At 40.4% G+C, this 26,626-nt stretch overlaps 1 protein-coding gene across 4 annotated transcripts in view; it reads right to left on the reverse strand.

Moving 5' to 3' along the window:
• Positions 1–20,047, reverse strand: part of HERC4 (HECT and RLD domain containing E3 ubiquitin protein ligase 4) — a gene marked incomplete at its 5' end in the record, with an annotated part of 110,088 nt that extends 90,041 nt beyond the window's left edge. For all 4 annotated transcript variants that reach the window (XM_080694272.1, XM_080694270.1, XM_080694271.1 and 1 more), the window contains one exon: positions 19,822–20,047. In XM_080694272.1, coding sequence (XP_080550398.1) covers positions 19,822–20,047 — 226 coding nt within the window. The remainder of the gene's footprint in view (positions 1–19,821) is intronic.
• Positions 20,048–26,626: the final 6,579 nt, after the last annotated feature.

A 26,626-nucleotide genomic window follows, 5' to 3' on the forward strand; every position in this document is an offset into this window, starting at 1 on the left:
TAACAGCAAAAAAACCTGGAAATTCTCCAAGTATCCATAAAAGGATCTCATCTATACACAGGAATACCATACTCAGGGAACAAGGGGTTATCCAAAGAAAATGCTACTCCAGCAGGGAGGCTATGACAGGAAGACCACAGTTCATCAACAGCCTCAGCTACTAAGCGAGGCCCTTCACAACTCAGTGAGACCCTGTTTCAAAATAAAGAATAAAAGCTAAGGCTGGGGGTGTAGCTCATTGGTAGAATGCCCCTGGGTTCAAGCCCTTGTGCCACAAAAAAAAAAAGCATTATTTAAGAAATGTAACAGTTATATGCCTTGAGAACAGTATTTAATAGTTGACATTTCAGAAAACACACACACAAAAATGGACTTCTCTACATAATTTATTTTATTAAATTTATTTATATTTATTTATTTATTTATTGTGTGTGTGTGTGTGTGTGTGTGTGTGTGTGTGTGTGTTACTGCAGGTGGAACCCAGGGGCTTTTCTACCTCCAGGCTATAGTCCCAGACCTATTTTTTATACTTTATTTGGAAACAGAGTCTCACTAAGTTGCTGAGAGCCTCACTCAGCAGCTGTTGCTGGCTTTAAACCTGTGTGATCCTCCTGTCTCAGCCTCCTATCTGCATAAGTTTTTTTAAATCACATATTTTTTCCCAAATGGCCCATCAAAATGGAATAGTTTTGGCCATTTTTGCCCTAGTTCTTCTTTTTTTTTTTTTTTTAAGTTCTACTAGGGGTGGAACCCAGAGGCTTTCTACTTCCGGGCTATATTCCCAGACCTATTTTATATTTTATTTGGAAACAGGGTCTCACTCTCACTAAGTAGCCGAGGCTGGCTTCAAACCTGTGCAATCCTCCTGTCTCAGCCTTCCAAGCGCGGGGATTACAAGTGTGCACCACCACACCTGGCTGGCTGCCTAGTTCTTTAGAAAGCCAGATTAACAGTATGTTGAGACATTCCATATCCAGGCAAATTCTGACTAATACTCTAAAATAAAGATGGCCTGAATAAGCTGAGTGTGGTGGTGCATGCTTGTAATCCTAGTACTTGGGAGGCTGAGAGAGAATGATCATAATTTGGGAGGACAGCCTCAACAATTTGGTGAGGCTCTCAGTAACCTAGTGAGACCCTGTTTCCAAATAAATAAAATTGGTCTGGGGATGTAACTTGGAGGTAGAATGCCTCAGAGTTTAATTCCCATTATCACAAAAAATAAAAGATGGCCTGAAGAGGGAGTCAATGACAGGCAAAAATGAAGGAGGAATAAATTAGCCCAGTAAAATTCACTTAGAAAGTCTGGCTCAGTAATGCCCTGTGTAAGAAAGCAGCCAAACAGAATTGTCAGGCCTAACTGCTAACATTTATTTTTACTATGTCCCAGGTTCTATTCTAACTACATTAACTTATAATCACCAAGTTACAAGGCAAATGAGAACTAAATTCACTTCACTTCAGTTATTGGGTGCATAAAGAGGAGGATTATAGAAAAATAAAGGTTTGACAAGAAAGTATACTAAAATACTATTCATTCCCTTGATAAATAGGAGCTATAATAATGCTACAAATATGAATGTATAATTCTCAACTTGTCAGAAAGATTTGGCAAAGATAACCCTTATAATGAAAAGGCAAGATTTTCAAGACATAGGTAAAATAATTTCATGAAGCATATGTAATATAACTTAGATTTAAAAAAGGGTCCTATGAACCATACAGTAAAAGCAAACGATGTAGTTCAGTAAGAGTGCCTTCCTAGCATATGTAATGCCCCGAGTTTGATTCCCAAAATTGGGGTGAGGAGATGAGTTTTCAATTCTTTTTGTTTGTTTGTTTGTTTGCTTATTTGTTTGTTTGTTTTTTAGTGCTGGGGATTAAAGCCAAGGGTATTCTACCTCTGATATATATCTCAGCCTTATTTTATTCTTATTTTGAAAGTGGGTCTCACTAGGCTGATGTCGGTCTTGCTGAGGCTATCCTTAAACCTATCTCAGCCTGCCATGTAATGGGATTACAAGCATGTGCCACCACGCCCAGCTGAGTTTCCAAATCTAAAACAATAAACATTCTTTGTTCTTTAAAAAGAACCTCTTAAAAACTAAACTAAGTCCCCCCAGGTATAGGGACACACGCTTGTAATCCCAGTACTTGGGAGGCTGAGACAGGAAGATTGCGATTTTGGGGCAGCCTCAGCTACTTAGGCCCTTTCCAACTTAGACCCTGCTTCAAAATAAAGACTAAAAAGTAGGGCTGAGGGTGTAGCTCAAAGGTAGAATGCCCCTGGGTATCATTTCCAGTACAAAAAAAAAAAAAAAAAAAAAACCGAAGCCAAATGTATTCTAATGGTACACTGAGGGCTAAAAGATGTGGTAAACCTTTACATCCTTAGATGAGACAACTTTCTAGTTCTGGACAGAAACTATGCCAATTTAGGGCAATCTTTGTTAGTATATTACAATTTTTTTCTGGGCATGGTGGTACACACTTGCAATCCCAGCATTTGGGAGGCTGAAACAGGAGGATCTCGGTTCATGGACAGCCTCAGCTACTACTTAGGCCCTTTGCAACTCAGTAAGACTATGTTTCAAAATAAAGAATAAAAAATAAGGCTGGGGTGTCACTCAAATGTAGAATGCCTCTTGGTTCCATTCCCAGTACCGCAATAAATAAATAAATAAATATTTAAAAGGCTGGACAAGGTGGTGCACGCTTGTAATCCCAGCATTTGGGAAGCTGAGACAGGAGGATCCGGGCTCACAGACAGCCTTAGCTACTTAGTGAGGCTCTTTGCAACTCAGTGAGGCCCTGTTTCAAAATAAAGAATAAAAAAATAGGGCTGGGGATATAGTTCAGAGGTAGAATGCCCCCTAGGTTCCAACCCCATTACACAAAAAAAAATTAAAATTTTTTGCACATAATTAAAAGGAAAAAGGTTCTTTTCATACATGCTACTAAAATGTTTCTTCTATTTTGTACAAGAATAACCCACCCACCAGACTGAGACTCTGTTTCATAGATTTCCAAACTTAATGGCTTACTATCTTTATTTTTATATTTTGCAGTTTCCAGGGTCTACATTTACAAAGCACATGCTCTACCAGTGAGCTAAGTCCCCAGTGTCCAAATACTTTTTTTTTTTTTTTGGTGGGACTGGGGTTCCTGGAAGCCCCTCTATCTCCCAGCTACACTCCCAGACCTATTTTATTTTTGGAAGCAGGGTCTCTTAAGCCAGCGCGGCTGGCTTCGAACCTGCGGGATCCTCCTGTCTCCGCCTCCCAAGCGCGGGGATTACAAGCGTGCGCCACCACGCCCAGCACAAATACATATTTCTAAAAGGCAACATTTCAACTCTTTGATCTGTTTAATTCTGCCAGAGGTTAAGTTTCAAAACCCTATTCTACCATGCCTCATTAGTTAATAAAAAAAAACATATTTTCCTCTTCTCTCTGAAAAACTCAAAACTGTAACTAGAACATAAAGTACTTAAAATCCATACCTAAAAATTTAAATATATCATAAAATTTAAAAGGTGTTATGAATCCTACTCTTATTTTGCAATACTGCAGATTGAGTTCAGTGTCACTCTACCACTTAACTACACACTCAGCCTTAATTGTCCAGGCTTACCTCAAAGTTTATAGTCCTCCTGCCATAGCCCTAATCTTCCCCATCCTTCCCACTAACTGGGATTACAGGGCTTGGACCACCTCCTCCACCTTCTTATTTTAAAAATATGTCACAAACAGCTGGGCGTGGTGGTACACGCTTGTAATCCCAGCATTTGGGAGGCTGAGACCGGAGGATCACAGTTCGCAGACAGCCTCAGCTACTTAGTGAGGCCCTTTGCAACTCAGTGAGACCCTGTTTCAAAATTAATAAAACATTGGGCAGGGGGTGTAGCTCGGAGGTCAAATGCCTCTGGGTTCCAAAAAAAAAAAAAAAAGTCACAAACAGCCCTAATTTCTTTTTTTTTTCTTTCTTTCTTTTTTTTTTTTTTTTTTTTTGGTACTGGGGGTGGAACCCAGGGGCTTTTCTACCTCTGGGCTATACTCCCAGACCTATTTTATACTTTATTTTGAAACAGGGTCTCACTAAATTGCTGAGAGCCTCACTAAGTAGCTGAGGCTGGCTTTGAACCTCTATCTCAGCCTTCCAAGCTCTGGGATTACAAATGTGCACCACCACGCCCAGCAACAGCCCTAATTTCTACGGTGAGAAAAAACTGGAAAAATAAATGCAAATTGTCAAAACTAATCTGCGGAGGTTTTCTTTTTCTTTTTTTTTTTCTTCTTTAAACAAATGGATGTATAATTAAGGCATTTTATGATTGTGACTTTTTGAAGATGAAGACATTAATCACTTGGAAATTAGTGACCAGCACCAATGAATAAGTCAGATTTTTTTACCTTAAATAATCATATTGCTAGTTTCATTACAGAAAAAAAAAAAAATAACCAAAGGCCTTATCACCTGAAGCACAAATTTCCCTATTAGTAAAAATAGTAGCCAGGTGTGGTGGCGCACGCTTGTAATCCCAGCACTCGGGAGACTGAGAGAGAAAGATTGCACAGCTTCGAAGCCAGCCTCAGATACTTAGGCTCTCAGCAACTTAGTGAGACCCTGTTTCCAAATAAAATATAAAAAAGGTCTGGAAGTATAGCCCGGGAGTAGAAAGCCCCTGGGTTTCATCTCTAGTAGTAAAAAAAAAAAAAAAAAAAATAGTGAAGCCGGACATGGTGGTGCACCCTTATAATCCCAGCATTTGGAAGGCTCTGAGACAGGAAGGATCATATAGGTTGGAAGTTAGCCTCAGCTACTTTGCAACTCAGTGAGACCTTGTTTCAAAATAAAGAATAAAAAATAGGGCTAGAGTGTAGCTAGGAGGTAGAATGCCTCTGGGTTCCATCCCCAGTGCTGTAAAAAAAAAAAAAAAAAAAAAAATTAAAGTTAAGGGCTGGGGTTGTGGTCCAGTGATTAAGCATTTTCTAGGCTCTGGGTTCAATCACTACCACCATAAAAGCATACATATATCTTTTTAATTTAAAGTTAATATAAAATAACTTACAAATGTTAGTTGATACATATAAACAGTTAAAATAATGTTTATATGGATACAACTAAAGATTATAAAATTCGTTATAATGAAAGGCTTACAAGTTACAGTCTATTATACATACTGAGCTATACCCAGTCCCATTTTTTTCTTCATTATTTAAACAAGGTCTCACTAAGTTGCAAAGAGCTTCACTAACTGAGGCTGCCCTCGAACCTGCGACCTCATCTCAGCCTCCCAAGTACTGGGATTACAAGCATGCACCACCAAGCCCACCCAACTATACTTTTTAAAATATAAAGAAACATTATCACTTCTTTGGAGTTTTTATAAGAGTGACTCAGGAATATGAAGGAGAGAATATTTTGGCTGGAAATTTAGAAGAGAGAGAAATGGAAATATGCTCTGAGATTAACCTAAACCAGATATGGTGGCATATGCCTGTAATCCTAGTACTTAGGAGGCTGAGAAAAGATAATCACAGGTTCAAGGACAGCCTCAGCAACATAGTGAGCCTTTCAACAACCTAGAGACTTTAGAGGTAGAATGCCCAAGTTTGATCCCAGTCTGTCTGTCTGTGTCTCTCTCTCACACACACCAACACACATGTTAACCTGGAAATCAGGTCTCATAGAACACATCTATAATCCCAGTTCTTGGGAAGCTGAAATAGGAGAATTGAGGGTTTCAAGATAGCACACAGTAGCTAGGCGTGGTGGCGCACGCTTGTAATCCCAGCACTCAGGAGGCAGAGACCAGAGGATCACGGTTTGTGGACAGCCTCTACTTAGCCAGGCCCTTTGCAACTCCGTGCTGTTTCAAAAAAGAATAAAAAATAGGACCAGAGGTGTTGCTTGGAGGTAGACTGCCCCTAAGTTCCATCCCCAGTACCGCAAAAAGTAAAGTAAAGTAAAGTAAAGTAAAGTAAAGTAAAGAAAAGAAAAGAAAAGAAAAGAAAAGAAAAGAAAAGAAAAGAAAAGAAGGAAGAAATGACCTTTGATAGCCAGGTGTGGTCCCAGACACTTGTAATTCCACTACTTGGGAGGCTGAGACAGGAGGATCACAGGTTCATGGCCAGCCTCAGCCACTTGGTAAGGCCCTCTGCAACGGAGTGAAACCCTGTTTCAAAAGGAAGAATAAAAAATAGGGCTGGGGAGCCAGGCGTGGTAGTACACGCTTATAATCCCAGCATTTGGGAGGTTGAGACAGGAGGATCATGGTTCACGGATAACCTCAGCTACTTTGTAAGGCCCTTTGCCACTCAGTGAGACCCTGTTTCAAAATAAAGAATAAAAAATAGGCCTGGGGGTGTAGCTCAAAGTTAGAATGCTCCTGGTACAATAAAAAACAAAAATAGGGCTGCAATAAAAAAAAATATATGGCTGGGGGTATAGCTCAGAAGTGGAATGCCCAAGTTCAATCTCCAGTACCACAAAATTCAAAAATTTTAAAAATACTCTGAAACCTCTAAAACTATGAGCTAAGTAAATCTTTCTTCTAAATTTTGCTTGGCAGGCATTTTGGTCAGAGTGCTGAAAATCTGACTAAAACAGATGGAGCTAGAAGGAAACTAAGGGCCCCAGAGTTTAAAGTAACTAGCTCAAGATCACATAGCCATTTGCAAAGGTAATAAAAAGGCAAGAGTTTCTGAGAAAATAATAGAATTTGGCAACTGATTCAATGTTAGTGCTACCAGCCACAAAGCAGACCCTCAAGCAAAAATCTAAGGTTTGAATCTAGGTTCTAGCTGTGTTCAAGAAGCACTGACAAAAAGGGATGACTTGTTTTTTTGTTGTTTCTGCAGCACTGGGGCTTGAATCCAGGGCTGCACACACGTTAGGCAAGTGCTCCACTAGTGCGCTATACTCCTAGACCCAAGGAAGAATGGTTTTTGCCATCTGTTTTGGAGAGAATGGCTGGTATTTTTTTATTTTTTTATTTTTTTGCGGGTCTAAGGATGGAACCCAGGGGCATTTGCCCTCCACGCTACACCCCCCTGCCCTATTTTTTTTTTATTCTTTATTTTGAAACAGGGTCTCACTAAGTTGCAAAGGGCTTCACTAAATAGCTGAGGCTGTCCGTGAACTGCGATCCTCTGGTCTCAGCCTCCTGAATGCTGGGATTACAAGCTTGCACCACCATATCCGGCTTGGTTGGTATTTTAAATGTTCTTTTCTTGTTATTGTTGTTCACCAGTTTATTCATTTTATAATTTCTATTTTTCTTGGTTTTATTTATATATAAATTCCTCCCGTTGTCAAGTGCCATATAAAGTAATGAATGTACTGTTTATTAATAATATATTTGAGCTGAGCATAGTGGTGTGGTGGCACTCAGTAACTTAGTGAAACCCTGTTTCAAAATAAAAAAATAAAGTAAAATAGGGCTAGGGGTGTGCTCAGAGGTAGAATGCCCCTGGTTTTGATCTCCAATACTTCCCCCAAAATATATTTACAGAGTAAGTAAAAAGTGTACTTAGACTGATGTGAAAATAACTACAAATGCAAAATAAGAATAAAAAGGTATAATCAAACGCATTTATTTTAAATATTAAGGTTAGCCCAAATTTTGGGAGAATCAGGGAAGGGTTAAAGTTGTAAATAAGTATTTACTCAAGTATATACACTCAAAATCTCAGTACAACCTGATACAGTGAAAGAAGAAGGTATTCCAATAACTGAGAAGGCTGAAGTAGGAAGACTGTAAACTCAAAGCCAGCCTTGGCAACTTGGAATGACCTATCTCAAAATAAAAAAAATACATAGGGCTAAGCTGGGCGTGGTGGCGCATGCTTGTAATCCCAGCATTCGGGAAGCTGAGACCAGAAGATCCCAGTTTACAGACAACCTCAGCTACTTAGTGAGGCCCTCTGCAACTTAGTGAGACCCAATTTCAAAATAAAGAATAAAAAAAAGGGCAAGGAGTATAGCTCGAAGGTCGAATGCCCCTGGGTTCCATCTCCAGGCCCGTTAAAAAAAAAAAAAAAAAAAAAAAAACATAGGGCTGAGAATGTAGCTTTGTAGTAGAGTGCCCCTGGATTTGATCCCTGTACCAAAAAGAAAGAAAGAAAAGGAACTGGAACTATACCATATAATTACTCATAATTAATAATCTATTAAAATCAATGACCAACCTAACTTCCATCATTTATGTGTTTCTCACAAGAAAAAAAGCATCTTTCAGCTTGGCGGGGTTGCGCATACCTGTAATCCCAACATTTGGGAGGCCAACACCAGAACATCGCAGTTCACAGACAGCAAGGCCCTTTGCAACTCAGTGAGACCCTGTTTCAAAAATTTAAAAAATATGCCAGCGTGATGGTGCACGCTTGTAATCCCAGCATTCGGGAGGCCGAGACCACAGGATCGCAGTTCGCGGACAGCCTCAGCTACTTAGTGAGACCCTGTTTCAAAATAAAGAATAAAAAATTGGGCAGGGAGTATAGCTCGGAGGTCAAATGCCTCTGGGTTTCATCCCCAGAAAAAAAGAAAAAAGCATCTTTAATTACTGTCTTTTTTTTTTTTTTCCCCCAGGTCTGGGGATGAAAGCCAGGGGCATTCAACCTCCGGGCTACACACAAGCGTGTGTCACCATGCCCGGCTCTTTTCTTGTCTTTTATATCTTGTTCTAATACAGCATCACAAACAAAATATTTTAAATTTCAGTATAATCTTTAATGAATAACAGTTCCAATAAGGTCATTAAAGTCTAAAGGCAAGGAAGTACTTTGATGCTTAGAACAATGTCAGAGACACAATAGTAAAACACTTGTAGGGGGGTGTAGTGACCCATGCCTGTAATCCCAGTATTTAGGAGGTTGAGACAGGGATCACAGGTTACAGGACAGCTTTAACAAGTAGTGAGACTCTCACCAACCTAGCTAAACCCTGCTTAAAAAAATAAACAAAACAGGGATTGGAGTGTGGCTCAGAGGTAGAATGTACTGATTTCTGACCCCAGTACCAAAAAAAACCCTGTTTGTTTAACAAATGAGTAAGCTTCGGCTATAATGAAGACAGGCATTGTCTACTGGATACAAATAAGTAAACAGCATAGTTTCTATACCCGACAATGTAACCACAACAGGCATAAGACAAATATGAAAATAGCATAACACCCATATTCATGTATGGCTGACTAAAATCGCACTCTAACATTAATAGCTTTTTTTAAAAAAAAAACTGGGGATAGAACCCTGAGGCAGTCTATCTGAGTCTTATTAGGTTACTGAGTTTCACTAAATTGCTGAGGCTGGCTCTGAACCTGTAATCCTCCTGTCCCAGCTTCTCAAGGACTGGGATCACAGCATGTGCCACCACGCCAGCTCACTTTTTTTTTTTAGCAAACATACATGGAATACTCACCATATGCCAAGCTTTGGTCTTTGCACTACATCTTATCTCATTTAAATCCTTACAAACCCCTCTAGGAGTTAGCATGACTACTAATTTTACAAAAAGGAACACTTAAACACGCAGAGTATAAGATAAGCAATGTGTCCAACAACACATTGCCTAACAAGTGCCTAATAGGCACTTTAATTATAGAACCTACCCTTTACCCTCCCCCAAATTTTAATTAGCTATATACATATATATATATATATATATATATATATATTTTTTTTTTTTTTTAAGGGTCTGGGGATGGAACCCAGGGGCATTTGACCTCCGAGCTACACCCCCTATTTTTTTTTTTTTTTGGTGCTAGTGGGGTTCCTGGAAACCCTTCTCTGGGCTACACTCCCAGGCCTATTTTATATTTTTATTTGGAAACAGGGTCTCTTAAGCCAATGCGGCTGGCTTCGAACTTGCACGATCCTCCTGTCTCCGCCTAAGCGCAGGGATTACAAGCGTGAGCTACCACGCCCGGCTCCTGCCCTATTTTTTATTCTCTATTTTGAAACAGGGTCTCACTAAATTGCAGAGGGCCTCACTAAGTAGCTGAGGCTGTCAGCGAACTGTGATCTTCTGGTCTCAGCCTCCCGAATGCTTGGATTACAAGCATGTGCCACCATGCCCAGCTCTAGGCAACATATTTATATTGTTCAAAAAAAAGTATGCACTCTTGCTGGGATAATCTCCCTTCCACCCTTGAGATGGCCTGCCTTCTCCCTCAAATCCTTCACTCTCCTAAGTAAAACCTCTTGTCTTTTTTTTTTTTTTGTGTGTGTGTGTGGTCCTGGGGATGGAACCCAGGGGCCTTCTAACTCTGAACAACACCTCAAGACCTATTTTATATTTTATTTGGAAACAGGGTCTCACTAAGTAAGCTGAGAGTCTCACTAAGCGGATGAGACTGGCTCTGAACTTACGATCCTCCTGTCTCAGCCTCCCAAGTACTATAATTACAAGGATGCACTATCACTCCCATCTAAACCTCTTGACTTTTTCTCTGGGGAAAACAAATATGCAGTGAAATGTCTATCATTCAAGTCTCCATTAACCTAGATCACACCTCTTCCTACCTCTGAACCAAGAGTAAACAATGTTATTAGTATGTATCCTTCTAGAGTTTTAAAAAAATCTATGAGCAAGCCTGGCGTGGTGGCGCAGGCTTGTAATACCAGCATTTGGGAGGCTGAGACAGGAGAAATGCTGGTTTGCGGACAGCCTCAACTACTACTTAGTGAGGACCTTTGCAACTCAGTGCAACCGTATTTCAAAATAAAGAATAAAAAATAGGGCTGGGAGTGTAGCTCAGAGGGAGAATGCCCCTGGGTTCCATCCCCAGGAGTGTTAAAAAAAAAAAAATCTGAGTAAATACAAATATGTATTTTTTCATTTTGGTACTAGGAATTGAACTCAAGGGCATTCTAATCGCTAAGCTACACCCCCATTCCTATTTTTATTTTTTGATACAGGTTCTGGCTAGGTTGCTAAAAGTTTTACTAAGTTGCTAAAGCTGTCCTTGAACCTGGGATCCTTCTGTTTCAGCCACCCAAGTACTAAGATTATAGTTATGTACCACCATGCCCAGTTATATTTTTCCTTTTGACTTAACAAAATATAACTTCTATATAATTTTTTACAATTTGTTCTTTTTACTTAATGCTTATAACAGATTTCTCCATCAGTCCACAAGGAACTCGTTCAACCTTTTCATAACTACATAGCATTTTATTACACTGACAGGACAGACCATACTTTTTGCATGTGTGGGTCTGGAGATGGAACCCAGGGGAATTTGACCCCTGAGCAACAAACATCCCCTGCCCTATTTTGATTTTTTTTTTTTTTTTTTTTTAATTTTGAAACAGGGCCTCACTAAGTAGCTGAGGCTGTCCGCAAACCATGATCCTCCGGTCTCAGCCTCCGGAATGCTGGGATTACAAGCGTGCACAACTACGCCCCGCTCCATAATTTATCTTACCAGTTCCTAAAAGACAGGTTGTTTCTGTTGTCTTGCTATCATAAATGTTGCAGTACATGTTATTTTGTACAAGTATAGCTATTAATAGAATTTCCAATTAGATACCTTCTCTTAGATAAAAAGGTATTCTGAGCTGGGTATAGTGGCACACACCTGTAATCTCAGTACTTGGAAGGTGAGACAGGCGGATTGCAGGTTCCAGACCTGTCCCAGCAACTGAGCTCTGTTCCAATATTAAAATTTTTTTTTTTTTTTTTTTTTTTTTTTTTGCGGGTCTGGGGATGGAACTCAGGGGTATTCTACCTCCGAGCTACACCCCCTGCCCTATTTTTTATTCTTTATTTTGAAACCGGGTCTCACTGAGTTGCAGAGGGCCTCACTACATAGCTGAGGCTGTCCGCGAACCACGATCCTCCGGTCTCAGCCTCCCGAATGCTGGGATTACAAGCATGAGCCACCACGCCCGGCTCTAAAAAAATTTTTTAAATGGTATAGTTCAGAGATAGAATGCCCAGGTTCAATCTCTATTACCAAAAATAAAAAAAAGTATTTTGACATAATGCTGGCAAATTAGCTGTGTAGAAGGGTTCTCAAATTATATTAACACAAACAAACAATGGAGGTAGAATGTCCCTGGGCTCAATCCTCAGTACCACAAAAAGAGGCTTGGGGATATAACTCAGAGGTAGATTGCCTGCTTCAATCTCAAATACCGCCAAAAAGAAAAAAAAGGATGGGGGTTGGTGAGAATGAGTGTTAACAGCAGTGAGTGCTACATTTTAAAATATATGAAACCAAGCCAGGCGTGGTGGCACACTCTTGTAATCCCAGCATTTGGGAGGCTCAGACTGGAGGATTGCAGTTCGCAGACAGCTTCAGCTACTTAGTGAGGCCCTCTGCAACTCAGTGAGACCCAGTTTCAAATAAAGAATAAAAAATAGGGCAGGGAGTATAGCTCGGAGGTCGAATGCCCCCTGAGTCCCAGAACCGCAAAAAAAAAATATATATATATATATATATATATATATATATATATATATTCTCATATATATATATGAGAAACCCTACGAATCCTCAAGAATCTCCTATGGTGATAATGAAAACTGGACCACCTAGTTTTCATTACCTGCCATCTGCAATAGGAATCCTGATAAATGCCCAAACTCTAGAAGTGAAAACTACCATGTTCCTGGTTCTCCCCGACCCCAGTACTGGGAATGGAACCCAGGGGCATTCTACCTCTGAGCTACACCTCCAGCCCTACTTTTTTTAATTCTTTGTTTTGAAACAGGGTCTCACTAATTTTCAGAGGGCCTCACTAAGAAGCTGAGGCTGACTGCAAACCTGGATCCTTCTGTCTCAGCCTCCCAAAAGCTGGGATTACAAGCATGCACCATCACACCCAGCTCTGTTGCTCACTTGTAATCCTCTAAAAACACTAACACACAAGCCAGGTGGTGGAGCATACTTGTAATCCCGGTACTTGCAAGGCTGAGACAGGAAGATCCCTGGTTCATGGTCAGCCTCAGCAACTTAGTGAGACCCTATTTCCAAATAAAAAACAAAAAAGGGCTAGGGGTGTAGCTCAGAGGTAGAATACCCCTAGTTCAACCCCAGCACCCCCCCCCAAAAAAAAAGCACTAACATACCAAACATACAGAGTAAACTTTTTAAAGAAACCACCATATGTTAGACTGCTTAGATTCGGTATCCACTACTATTTTCTCTGTAGGTTAACAATTTTATAAAGCTTCACCAAACCAATGCTTCCCAGAAACACATAAATGGGTCTATGACAGGCATGATGCAACATAACCAATCAATCAATTGACTGATTATATGTGTCAATGTTTACCACCAAATCAACCCCACATGGTAATTACTGTGAACTTGGATAGCAGGACAGCATAGCAGTTAAAAGAACAAAGGGCTTTCTGATAATGTAAGAGAAATAAGAAAAGACTAGGTGTCACCATAGTAAGTTTTTGTGCTGGGGGTATAGCTCACTAGTAAGAATGCCTGGGTAGCATGCATGAGGCCCTGGGTTTGATCCTCAGCAACACAAATAAATAAATACTCCTCAGACCATACAGGGCTATAACTATAATGCAATCATTCCAGTAAAATACTGGTTTATTTCAACAGGCCATCAAACAGAATGACAAGGAAACGATTTGTGAATTAATTGTTGCTCTGCCTCAAACAGAAGATACTACGGTAAATAATTCTAAACATAAGCACAATTTAGTGAATAAGGTAGGAGACTGGCAGGCTTAAACTTTCAGACTCAATTTATAGCTTTTCACCAGTCACCTGCTGTTTTGATAAGTTACTTACCAACTTTTGCTGCCATTTCTCCATAATTTTATCCCCTAAGATGAGGATAATCCTTGCAAATTGTGTCACAAGCACTTTGAAAGGAACCATGAATTATTGTGTAATGCTCTTGAAATTCCTCAGATGTAGGGTCCTACACAAAGTAAAGTATTATTATACATCTCTCTAACAGCATCTGTTTGCATTATGATTTCTTCCCTATACTTGACACTGTGATTCTTGGGCACTAACTTGTCTCAAAGTGTCCAAAGGAAGGCTCCTGTCCCAACCCATGTAATTACTTTTTTCAAGTTCTCATATCATCTACGTCTTTTTCTTCCTTAGATGGTATTGTGGAATTAAGGAATTATAAAACAATGAATTTCTTTGGCTTTATATGCTTTGTTTCAATTAAGAAATAGGAGATAATTGAGTATTTTTAATCTGCTCTCCAGTAAGTAATTCTATTTCCCATATTATACTTTTATTTTCCTATACTACTTTGTAGATTTTAGCTGCATTTTACAGAACACCTCATTTATAGATTTGTTTCGTGAACAGAGCACAGGTGAGAAAATGAAAAGTACTACAGTGTAATCAAAATGCTTGTTGGAGTAACTGACAGGAATTGCTGTTACATTAATACAGGAAATAGAATCAGAGCAGATCATCTTTCTATCTTAAAGAACTGAATTCTAAACAATTTTATCATACTATTCAAAACTACCTATTGCTGGAGCTTTGCTAGTCAGGTTACTTCCATTCAAGAATAAAATACACATATTTGAATTTTTAGTTTGGGTTGGTACAATAATACATCTTGAAACTAGAATTATCAATCTTCTGTGAGTTTGTTTTGTTTTTGGTATGTGTGTGTGTGTGTGTGTCTGTGTACTATTAGGGATAGAAAACAAGGGCATTCTATCTCTGAGCTACATCCCCAGCCCTATTTTATTCTTTTATTTTGAAAGAGGATTTCACCATGTTGCAGTAGATCTTGCTGAGTTGTGGAGGTTGGCCTCAAACCTGCAAATCCTCATATCACAGCTTCCCAAGTACTGGGATTACAAGTACGTGCCACCACACCTAGCTCTTCTTTGGTTCTTAAAATGACTTGAGTTTATGCACAAAAGGGAAGATAATAAAACACTAACTATATAACCTTAGTTATAAAAGAATAATTTTAAAGATATTTCTTAAAACCCCTGAATTACTTTAAAATACTGATGGAAATTTTCCTCCTAGGTAAACAAATATTCTTCTATCTTCTCAATATAGCAGGAGAAAAGCTTTGTGGAGATAAAAGAAACTAGAGACATTAGAGAGTTTCTGTTAATGCCTGGCAACCTAGTATCCCTGTCAGTCTCAATTTCTTTTAATTTCAGTTTCTTTATGCATAAAATGGGGACCATAAAACCTGTGCTAGCTACAAGACTGTTGTGAGGATTAAATGAGATACTATTTCAAGGAACTTTATAAACTACAAACAGCTACTGAAGTAGTCCTTTTTAACCCAACACCACAGTATTTACAAAGTATGGTCATGAAATAATTTAGTACTTTTTTTTGGCAGGTTTGGGGATGGAACCCAGGGGCATTCGACCTCCGAGCTACATCCTCTGCCCTATTTCTTATTCTTTATTTTGAAACCAGGTCTCACTGAGTTGCAGAGGGCCTCACTAAGTAGCTGAGGCTGTCTGTGAACTGCGATCCTCCAGGTCTCAGCCTCCCGAATGCTGGAATGCTGGGATTACAAGCATGCACCACCATGCCCGGCTTAATACTATTTTTAATACAAAACACATGCAAATAGATGTGCAAAATATGTCTTTAAGACCATGGCCACCAAGTCATAATTATAACTTTACATACTTAGAAAACTACACTTCTTATAGATTATCTTAAAATGTTCATAAGTTTTTTTGGAAGGAAATATAAAACACAAAACAATTCACTTAAATGGACTGATACAGCATACTGAAGATAAAATGTATTTACTTGTTAACTATGAATTAAGAAATTCAGGCACTAGCTTAAAGTATTTGAGTCAGGTGTGGTGACACACTCCTATAACCCCAGTACTTGGGAGGCGGAGATGAAGGAGCAAAGATTTGAGACCAGCGTCAGCAAGTTAGCAAGGCCATCAGCAACTGAGCGAAATTGTTAAAAAAAAAAAAAAAAAAAAAAAAACCTCAAGTTCAGTACCACAAAAATATATGAAAAGTTCTTATATAAGAAAAATATATGAGAGTGAAATAGACTCCTCTTGATACTCAGAAACAGCTAGTGAGGATAACATGGGAAACAGACGTGTAAGAGAATATAAATGAATATGGACTTAATCTACATTCTTGATATAATAAAGGAAATCAGTTAAATCTTCTATCTGGATCAGAAAATGTCCAGAATGGAAACATTCTCTCAACAGGCCACACATCAAATCTATTTACTACACTGCAAGAGGAGTTCCTCCAGTAAATTACTATGACTCAAGAATAGCTTATCCTAGCCAGGCATAGTGACACATGCCTATAATTCCAGTATTTGAAAGACTGAGGAGAATCACATGTTTGAGCCAGCCTCACAATTTAGCAAGACCCTGTTTCAAAATAAAAAATAAAAATGGCTGGGGGTGTTGCTCAGAGGTAGAATGCCCCTGGATTCAACCTCCAGTATCAAAAATAGTAACAGTAGCTTATCTTTGATAAGGCTCTCTTTCACTCTATTAGAATATGTTATATTTATAAAGTCAAGCTACATAAAGAAATAATTTTAGGTCCCCTCTTCCCAACACAAGTTTAAAGCTCTGATAAAATTATCTGTTTGGGGTGTATTCATTTCGAGTCACCCCTCCATGCTAGTCTGATACGGAGCTGTATTTCTATCTTTCTAATAAACTTCTTTAAATCTTCAAAAAAAAATGACCTGTTTATTACATGAATCCAACAACTTCCTATCTTCTAATCCAGTCCTCAAACTGATATTAAAAAAGGACTGACAATATTAAGAACATATTTAAAACATTAAGAAATCATTCTCATTATTTTTTGTTAGAAACATTATTAAAATATAACACTCAAGCACCTTAAAACAAGACTGAGGTTAAAGATGAAATTCCTCTATAGCAGTCACCTCTCCTTGAACTTATACTTTCTCCTACTTCTGTAACCTAGGTACATTTCAATCTACTGAACTAGGATTTCCAATAATAAAAGGCTTTCAGCAAGACCAGAAACCCCCTTTTCTTAAGACTAAGCAATTCTAGATCCAGACTTACTTTCTGACTATTTGTGTAGCTATCAACAGAATTAAAGCTTCATTTTCTCCCAGCAATCTAATTCTCTCAATGACATTTCTCATCATTTAAATTCCCTAGGTCCAAAGCACACATAGCACATAATGTCAAATTCCAGTTCCATCACATTATTTCATCTATGCCTTAACTTCCAACTCAAGGAATAAAATCTCTAATACACCAAGCACATTTTTTTCATTTTTCTATTTTACAGACTGGTATATTCCCTAGACAACAATGATGCAATCCTAAAGATGTATAAAGAAATCCACCCTCCCAAATTTATATTACCAAATGATGCTCCAGGATGAAACTTTAGAATGATACAGATGTCACAATGCAACCATCACAATGACAACAAGACTACAAAGAAGTGGCTGGTTAAGTTTTTCAGAATCACACCTTTAGAGTTAGAAGCTCTTTCAGGCACTATAATCATTATACTATTAAGAGCTCATAGTCTATCCTTGTCCTGGACATAGAACAGGTGTTTAGTAATATTTAAAATTCCTAAATCTTAAACTAGGCGTGGTGGAGCATGCTTGTAATCCCAATACTTGGGAGGCTGAGACAGGAGGACCGAGTTTTGTGAACAGTCTCAGATACTTAGTGAGGCCTTCTGCAACTGAGACTTTGTTTCAAAATACAGCCAAGCCCTGCATGGTGGCACACACTTTTAATCCCAGCATTTGGGAGGCTAAAACAGGAGGACCATGGTTTGAAGACAGCCTCAGCTACTTAGTGAGGCCTTTTGCAACTCAGTGAGACCCCATTTCAAAATAAAGAATTAAAAAAAAAAAAATAGGGCTGGGGGTGTAACTCAGAGGTAGAATGCCCCTGTGTTCTATCCCTAACTGCAAAATAGGAAGGAAGGAAGGAAGGAAGGAAGGAAGGAAGGAAGGAAGGAAGGAAGGAAGGAAGCCAGGAAGCCAGCCAGCCAGCCAGCCAGCCAGCCAGCCAGCCAGCCAGCCAGCCAGACGTGGTGGTGCACATTTGTGATCCCAGCATTTGGGAGGCTGAGACAGGAAGATCGAGATTCTCAGCTAAGTAGCCTCAGCTACTTAGTGAAGTCCTTTGCAACTCAGTGAGACCTGTTTCAAAATAAAGAATAAAAAATAGGGCTGGAGGTGGAGCTCAGTGGTAAAATGCCCCTGCATTCAATCCCCAGTACCACCCAAAAACAAAACAAAACAAAATAAAAAGGGCTGGGTATGGCTCAGAGGTAGAATTGCCCCTGGGATTCAATACCCAGTACCCATCTCCCCCCCAAAAAGTAGAAACCCCAATATCATGAAAATCTCAACCTAAGGCAGGATTTCAAAGCTAAACAAAAAAGGTAAAGGGCCCATTTGCCTCTAAAGCAGAGACAGCATACACATTAGCAGTAAATTACCATCCACTTTTACCAACATGACCACCTCAATGACTGAAATTATGACATTCTGTTAAGAACCCATAAAATACCCTTAGTGAGGTAGAATACAAGTTTGAGTTCTTCAATCATTAAACCTACTGTTAGAAGCATCACTGTGATTCATCCAATAAGAATAAATTACAAATCAAGGCAGAAAAGAAGAGATTAAGACCCTAACCAGAGAGGTTGCAAACTACATTATTTGCAAATTAGAAAAGTGAGGTTTGGCATGCTGGTGAGACAGTATGACAGATGAAACATACCTTAATTTTAAGTACTAACTCTCAAAAGCAGATTAACAAAACCACTTAAATAATGAACTGATAAAGAAAAAATAACTGCCATAGGAAATACTTGTGTCATTATTATTATAGAAATTAAGTCAGTACAGCTAGTCTCACTTAAATTTACCACCTTAAAAAAAAATTTACCACCTTAAGAGAGTAACTTTTAGTTATCATAATTGAATGCAAATCAAATATTATGTTACTCAGTGCAGTAATGTTCACTTTTAAGTATAACTCCCAGAAAAACAGAAAATTAAATGTGACCAGATTCCTCAAAATTCTTATTACCCTACAAATTATTTTGAATTTGTTTGTACAGCTACTACAAAATCAGGACACTCCTATTCATAAAACCTTCAACAGTACTTATACTTGAAAGTGGAAAATTAGGGGAATAAAAGACATTGCCAACTATACCAAATAATGTTATATATTTAAAATATGGTTGAGGTAAATAGAATAAGGATAACTTTTACAGCCAGGTGCAGTGGCACACACCTGTAATCCCAGCCCCTTGAGAGGCTTGAGGCAGGAGCAAATTCAAGGCTAGCCTAAGCAATTTAATAAGACCCTGGTTTCAAAAAATAAAAGGGGCTGGGGGTACAATTCAATAGTAGAGCACTCCTGGATTTCATACCCAGTACCAGAAAGGAAAAAAAAAAAAGTAAGATATGTATTAAGCAAATGAATGCAGAAAGTTTTAAGCTTAGTTTTTCTTCCCCCAGATTTAGAAATAAGTAAGTTATGAGTCTAAAACCTGTCCAAAGTGGTTGAACTTATTAAAGAGCTCTATACCTTTATATTCTCTACCAAAGATGTATTGCAGGCTCGTTTTCTTTGTTGTTTTATAGCGCCATATGATGTTTATAATAGTGGTAGTAGTAGTAAAAAAAAAAAAAAAAAAATCACAAAATATTAAAGTACCAAGAAGCAAGCATGCAAATGTCAAGGATATATTTAACTATTGCTTTGCTTTTAAGGTTTTATAAAGAATATTGGCTTAACATTACAGAAATGATATGACACTTCAAACCTAAAATGATATATTAGAAATAACAAATAATTTTTTTTAATTTACCTGGTTTCTTTCTGGATTTTTCATGACCAAGCTGTCCTAGATCATTACATCCACATGTGTATACAGTTCCATCTTCCAGAACAAATACAGTATGTCTGAGTCCACATCCTACATCTCGGACCTTTTTATTTAAAAAAAAGTCACTTTTCCTGGGCTCTAATACAATTTCTTCATCAATTCCACCCAAACCTAGTTGTCCAAAGGATGCATTTCCCCAGCACAACATGCTTGTAATTATTCTGGTCTTCCAGTTTCAATACAAAACTCCCTTCTGAAAAACTGGGAAGTTGGAGGTATCCTATGTCTGGGGAGATAGAAAAAAAGTTAATATGACTTCAAAGAAAATACAATGTACAACTTTCAACAAGTGCTAGGCTAAAATAATCACTACATAGTAAACTTTATATTTTATATTGTGCTACATAATTATCATTTAGCTTCAAAAACCAACTAGTTGTAGTTTTGTAAAATGCAACAAACAATATATTATCAACAAATTCTATTATGTATAATCACAATATACCAATTTAAATAATTAGTTCATTACAAAAAATAAAGTGAATGCATCATACAGAAATACTTAAGGAAAATACATGTAATAAGATTCTTTGCAAAAAAATGTTAACTAGTTTCAAATTTGTCATCTTGTAATAGAATAAACTAATGGCAACAGTATGTTGATTAATCTGTGTGTGTGTGTGTGTGTGTGTGTGTGTGTGTGTGTGTGTGTGTGTTAGTGGTACTGAGGATTGAACCCAGGGGCATTCTGAGTTACACTCCCCCACCCTAGCCCTATTTTATTTTTTTACTTATCTATTTATTTTATTTTTGCTTGTGTTTGGTACTGGAGATGGAACCCAGGGACATTCTACTTCTGAGCTACACCCCCAGCCCTATTTTTTGGTCTTTATTTTGAAACAGGGTCTTATTGAGCTGCAAAAGGGCCTCACTAAGTAGCTGAGGCTGTCTGAGAACCCTGATCCTCCTGTCTCAATCTTCCAAATGTTGGATTTACAAGCGTGCACCACCACTCCGCTTTACTTTTTATTTTGAACAGGGTCTCTCTCTCTTTTTTTTTATTTTTTATTTTTTGGTGGTACTGGGGGTGGAACCCAAGGGGCTTTTCTACTTCGGGGCTATACTCTCAGACCTATTTTATACATTATTTGGAAACAGGGTCTCACTAAGTTGCTGAGAACCTCACTAAGTACCTGAAGCTGGCTTTGAACCTGTGTGATCCTCCTGTCTCAGCCTCCCAAGTGCAGGAAGCAGGGAGCCAGGATTACAAACGTGTGCCACCAGGCCCGGCAGAACAGTCTCACTAAATTGCAGAAGGCCTCACTAAATTGCTGAAGCTGGCTGTGCCAAGTACTGGGATTATGGGCATGAGCCACCAATCTGGGCTTGAGCTAAATAATTTCAAAAGAGGCAGGAAATAAGATATCTTTCCAATGCCCAAACAAATAAAATATGCAGCCAACTCCAGAAACATAACTTTGTTACCTCCTTCAACTCACAGCATACTTAATCTAATACCTACCTCCACATCAACAGAAAACTGAAGTTCTTATCTGTAACAGAAATAAAATCAATAATAAAAAAATTTTTTTTCTTTCTAGTACTAGCGATCAAACCCAGGGTCACTTTACCACTAAGCTACAGCCCCAGCCCTTTTTATTTTTGAGCCAGAGTCTCAGTAAGCTGCCCACTAAAATTTTGTTTCCCACAATTTAGATGACTCAATTATTCACACTAATAGGCCATGCACACAATTAGGATTCTTTAGGCCATAACCTTAAAACAACTGCCCCCAAAGACCGGGTGTTACAAATCAAAATACTAAGACCCCAACCTCACAATTAATAGATCAATGTGATTATAATAAAAAAAATGCAGCTTAAATATCAATTCAACCTTTTCTAGTACGAGTAGTAACTGTGGCTACAAAATTCTTTTTGGGCAATCTATGTTTATTTATAGCCCTAGGGCAATTATTCGAAGATGAAAAAAATTGCAAAGAACCTCATCAGGACTGCTGATTTTTCAAGAATAGCAATGGGGGCTGGGACGCTGATAGTTTGGTGGCGAAATCTGTAGAACTTTCCAGTACACTGACTGAATACTTCTTAGCTTGTAAAGACACAAAGAGTCCACCTGACCTAAGCCTCCACAGATTTTCAAACACATCGCGTTGTTAAATAACACTAATACTACTGAAAACCGGCCTTATTTCTATTGCAGCCACCCACGTTCCTTAAAAACTAAGTTTCAAAATCCAATTACCCTACATGGCGGCTGGCGAGGGCTGAAGAGGTCCCTGGCCACCACCGAAGTTTGATTTCATTTTGGGAGGGGGACGCAACAGAACTCGACAGTTCCCCAGAGTTTGGCATTGTCTTCGCGTGTTTTATTCCAGAAGGAAAGGGCTGGGAAATAACCCCCGCTTTCAGCGCGTTAGGTTTAACTATGCTTTTCCCCTTTTAAAACTCAGAAGGGGGCCTGGAGAGGCGTCCGCTCTCCAGCAACAGGTAGGAGGAAGAGAAGCGGTGTGGTCTAGTCCCGTCTTCCCGGAACCGGCGCCCTGACCGGCTCCCGCGGCCGGGGCGCGGCCAGGGTCGGCAGCCCCACCCCGCGGCGCCCAGGTGGCCCGGCGCTGCCCACCCGCGGCGCGGAGGCCGGCGGGCGAGCTGGGCGGCCTCACCCCGGGGGCCCTCGCGCGGGGGTGCCACCTTCCAGCCCCGAGCGGCGAGCCCGGCCCGGCCCCCGCCCCGCTCCCCGGAAAGCGCCCCCGCCCCGCCGGCCCGGATCCGCCCGGCCCGGCCTGCCCGCCCGGCGCCGCCGCAACGACTCACCGGCCCCGCGTGCCCAGGCAGGTCTCAGCTCCGGGGACGCTCCTCCGTCAGCCAGGGCCGCCGATCGCCGGGGCTCCTCCGGCGTCGGGCCGCGCTCCGCGGCTCCCCTCCTCGGCCCCTGCGAAACTTTACCAGGTTCCTCAGGAAAGCAGCCGCCACCGCGGTCCAGTTCGGGCGCAGCCGTCAGCGACCCGGATGGAGCGGGAGGGGAAGGACTGGAGGCGCCGGGCGAGAGCGCGCGGGGTGGAGAGAGTTGAGGGAGAGGCTGGGGAGGAGAAGGGAGAGGGGGAGGTGGCTACGCGCGGGAGGGGGAGGGGCCGCCGGAAGTGAACCGCGGGCCGGCGCGAGAGCCCGCCCCCTGACTTCCGGGCCTCGCCTGCGCCCGAGCCCTCCCCGGAGGAGGGCCTGGTCCTGCGCCTGCGCAGTGCGCGGCTCCCTGCGGCTCGGTGCTGCGCGGCCCCGCGAAATACAGAAGTTGGAGTGCGCGAAGATGACGCGAAGGTGGCAAGGAGTTCTCAACAACGCTTCGTCGTGCACCGGGGCTACTGAATTAAGAATATCTGTCTTTAGGTAGCTTTTCTGCTGACGTTTCCTAGTCTTATTTTATTCTGCCCTTTCCCAAGAAGATTTTGTAGTCGAGGAATCCACAAATACGGATGTGAAGGCAGGTGACTTTTTTTTATCCTTTAGACTCAAGCGGAGTCATTCTAAGGTTCAGATATAATTGATCGCAAGGGCTGTAGTTTGTCTGGCCCTGTCCACACCACCACTTCAGGTTCCTGTTACGGTGTTGGCTCGACTGTCTGTGCTCTCCCGGAAAGGTATGCTTAGGAAAGATAAATGCAGGTCCTCAGCCGGCGTGGTGACACACGCTTGTAACCCGAGTATTTGGGAGATTGAAACAGGAGGATCACAGGTTGGAGAACAGCCTCAGCAAGTAGTGAGAATCATCAACCTAGTGAGACCCTGTTTCCAAATAATAAAATAGGGCTGGGGGTGTAGCTTGTAGGTAGAATAAAAGATCAATTCAATTAAAGAAAGATCAATGAGGTCTTTCTGCTTAAGGAGGTATGGGTGCTTTCCAGCAAATGATAACCTTAAGTGTGGTGGCAGTGTCTTTAAAAGGGGGAGCCGGGCGTGGGGGCACACGCCTGTAATCCCAGCATTTGGGAGGCTGAGACCCGAGGATCGCGGTTCACGAACAGCCTCAGCTACTTAGTGAGGCCCTGTTTCAAAATAAAGAATAAATATTGGGCAGAGGGTGTAGCTTGGAGGTCAAATACCCCTGGGTTCCATCCCCAGACCCGCAAAAAAATAAAGGATAATAAAATAAAAGGGGGAAGTTTTGCCAGGCAGGATGGCACATTCCTATCATCCCAATATTTAGGAGACTGAGACTGGAAGAAGACCCTGACTCGATTTTTTTTTTTTTAATTAAAATAAGCTGGGCGGCCGGGCGTGGTGGCGCACGCTTGTAATCCCAGCGCTTGGGAGGCAGAGACAGGATAGCTCAGGTTCGAAGCCAGCCATGCGCGCTGGTTTAGGAGACCCTGTTTCCAAATAAAAATGTTAAAATAGGTCTGGGAGTGTAGCCCAGAGGTAAAAGGGCTTCCAGGAACCCCAGTACCACCAAAAAAAAAAAAGGCTGGGCAGCCGGGCGTGGCGGCGCACGCTTGTAATCCCTGCGTTTGGGAAGCTGAGACAGGAGGATCTCACGGGTTCGAAGCCAGCCTCAGCTACTTAGGCTTTCTGCAACTTAGTGAGACCCTGTTACCAAATAAAATATAAAAAAGGTTTGGGAGTATAGCCCGGAGGTAGAAAGCCTCTGGGTTCCACCCCCAGTACCACCAAAAAATAAATAAATAAAATAAAATAAGCTGGGCATGGTGCACATGTCTGTAATCCCACTACTTTGGAGGCTGAGACAGGAGGATCACAGGTTCAAGACCAGCTTTGGTAATTTAGCGAGATCTTTTTTCAAACAAACAAAATATAGGTCTGGGGGTGTAGAGCTACACCCAGTACCAGTTCAAACCCCAGTAGCACAAAAAGATTTTTTAAAAAAAGGCCAGGGATGTGGCTCAGAGGTAGAATGTCCCTGGGTTCAATCCCCAGTACAAAAAATAAAGAAAAGAAAAGTAGAACATGAAACAAAGCACTTTGCTTTTGAAATTGAGAACCTAGAAGAAATTCCACAATTGATGTTTTTATCTTTTACTGAGAAGTATATTTCAGATTAGAAAGTGTTTGTGCTAGAATATTTTTATTAATTTTCTAGGGTTTATATGACAGACCACCACAAAAAAATTATTGTCTCAAAGATCTGGAGGCCAGAAGTCTACAAGCGGCAACAGAATGGTTTCCCTTTGGAGTTTGTTTCACAAGGAGGATTTCTCCCATACCTCTCCTGTAGCTTCTGGTGGTAGCTAATAATCCTTGCCCATCCTTAAGGAAACATTAATATCTGCTTGCATCTTCATTTGGTGTCTTCCCTATATGTCTGTCCAAAGTTCCCTTTTTCTAGAAGGACACCAGTGATTGGGTTAGAGCACATCCCAATACATTATGAGCTCATTGTAACTTGATTACATCTAGAGAGGCTTTATTTCCCAATAAGGTCACATTCACAGGTACTTGAGGTTAAAACTTCAACACATATTTAGAGACCAAATTCAACCCACAGCAGTATGGTACAGAAATAAATATACAATGGCAAGTGCTTAAGCAAAGTTCAACACCGCACCCTTGCTCTCTGCCATTTGTTATTACTGCCTGACATTTTATTATATGACTCAAAAATAAGATATTTAATTTTGTAACATATAGATAAAACAGGCCGGGCGTGGTGGCTCACGCTTGTAATCCCCACACTTGGGAGGTGGAGACAGGAGGATAAGTGCAGGTTCGAAGCCAGCCTCGCTGGCTTAAGAGACCCTGTTTCCAAATAAAAATATAAAATAGGTCTGGGAGTGTAGCCCGGAGGTAGAAGGGTTTCCAGAAACCCCAGTACCACCAAAACAAAACAAAACATAGATAAAACAGATGAGCAATTATATATAATCTGTAACTATATAACTTTGTCTCCTATACTAGGCTGAACTCTCCATAAAAGCAGGGGTTTTGTCTGTTTTGTTCAGAGTTCTATATTTTATTATTTTTTGTTGTTTTGTTTTTTGCTTTTGTGGTGCTGAAGATTGAACCCAAGGGCATTCTACCCCCAGCCCTATTTTATATTTTATACATTGTTGGTGGGATTGCAAATTAGTGCAACCACTTTGGAAAACAGTATGGAGGATCCTCAGAAGAACGAATACAAACTTACCATATAATTCAGCAATACCACTTCTGAGTATCTACCCAAAAGAATAAAAACCAAGCTACCAAACTAAGGATTGAGTTATCTATATTCATAGTTGCATCATAGCCAAACTATGGAAGCAGCCAAGATGCCCATTAGCAGATGAGTGGATTACAAAACTATGGGTTTTGTACACATGGAATTTTACTCAGCCATAAAGGAGAACAAAATTATGTCATTTACAAGGAAATGTATGGAACTGGAAAACAGTCTGCTAAGAGATTAGTTCACCACAAAAAGAAATCAGATGGCCGGGCGTGGTGGCGACACTTGTAATCCCAGCATTTGGGAGACTGAGACCAGAGGATCACAGTTCACAGACAGCCTCAGCTACTTAGTGAGGCCCTCTGCAACTCAGTGAGACCCGGTTTCTAAATAAAGAATAAAAAATAGGGCAAGGGGTGTGGCTCGAGGGTCAAATGCCCCTGGGTTCCATCCCCAGACCCGCAAAAAAAAAAAAAAAAAAGAAAGAAATCAGATGCTCTTCCTATATGCGGAAGCAAAGGGAGAAAATGGGTCATAGGAGGAACTCTAGACAAAGGAGACACTATAGATGAGCAAAAAGGCGACCTAGCTGTGAGGGGTGGGGGAAGGA

Source organism: Muscardinus avellanarius (genome assembly GCF_963383645.1).
Source record: "Muscardinus avellanarius genome assembly, chromosome: 4".
Lineage (NCBI taxonomy): Eukaryota > Metazoa > Chordata > Mammalia > Rodentia > Gliridae > Muscardinus > Muscardinus avellanarius.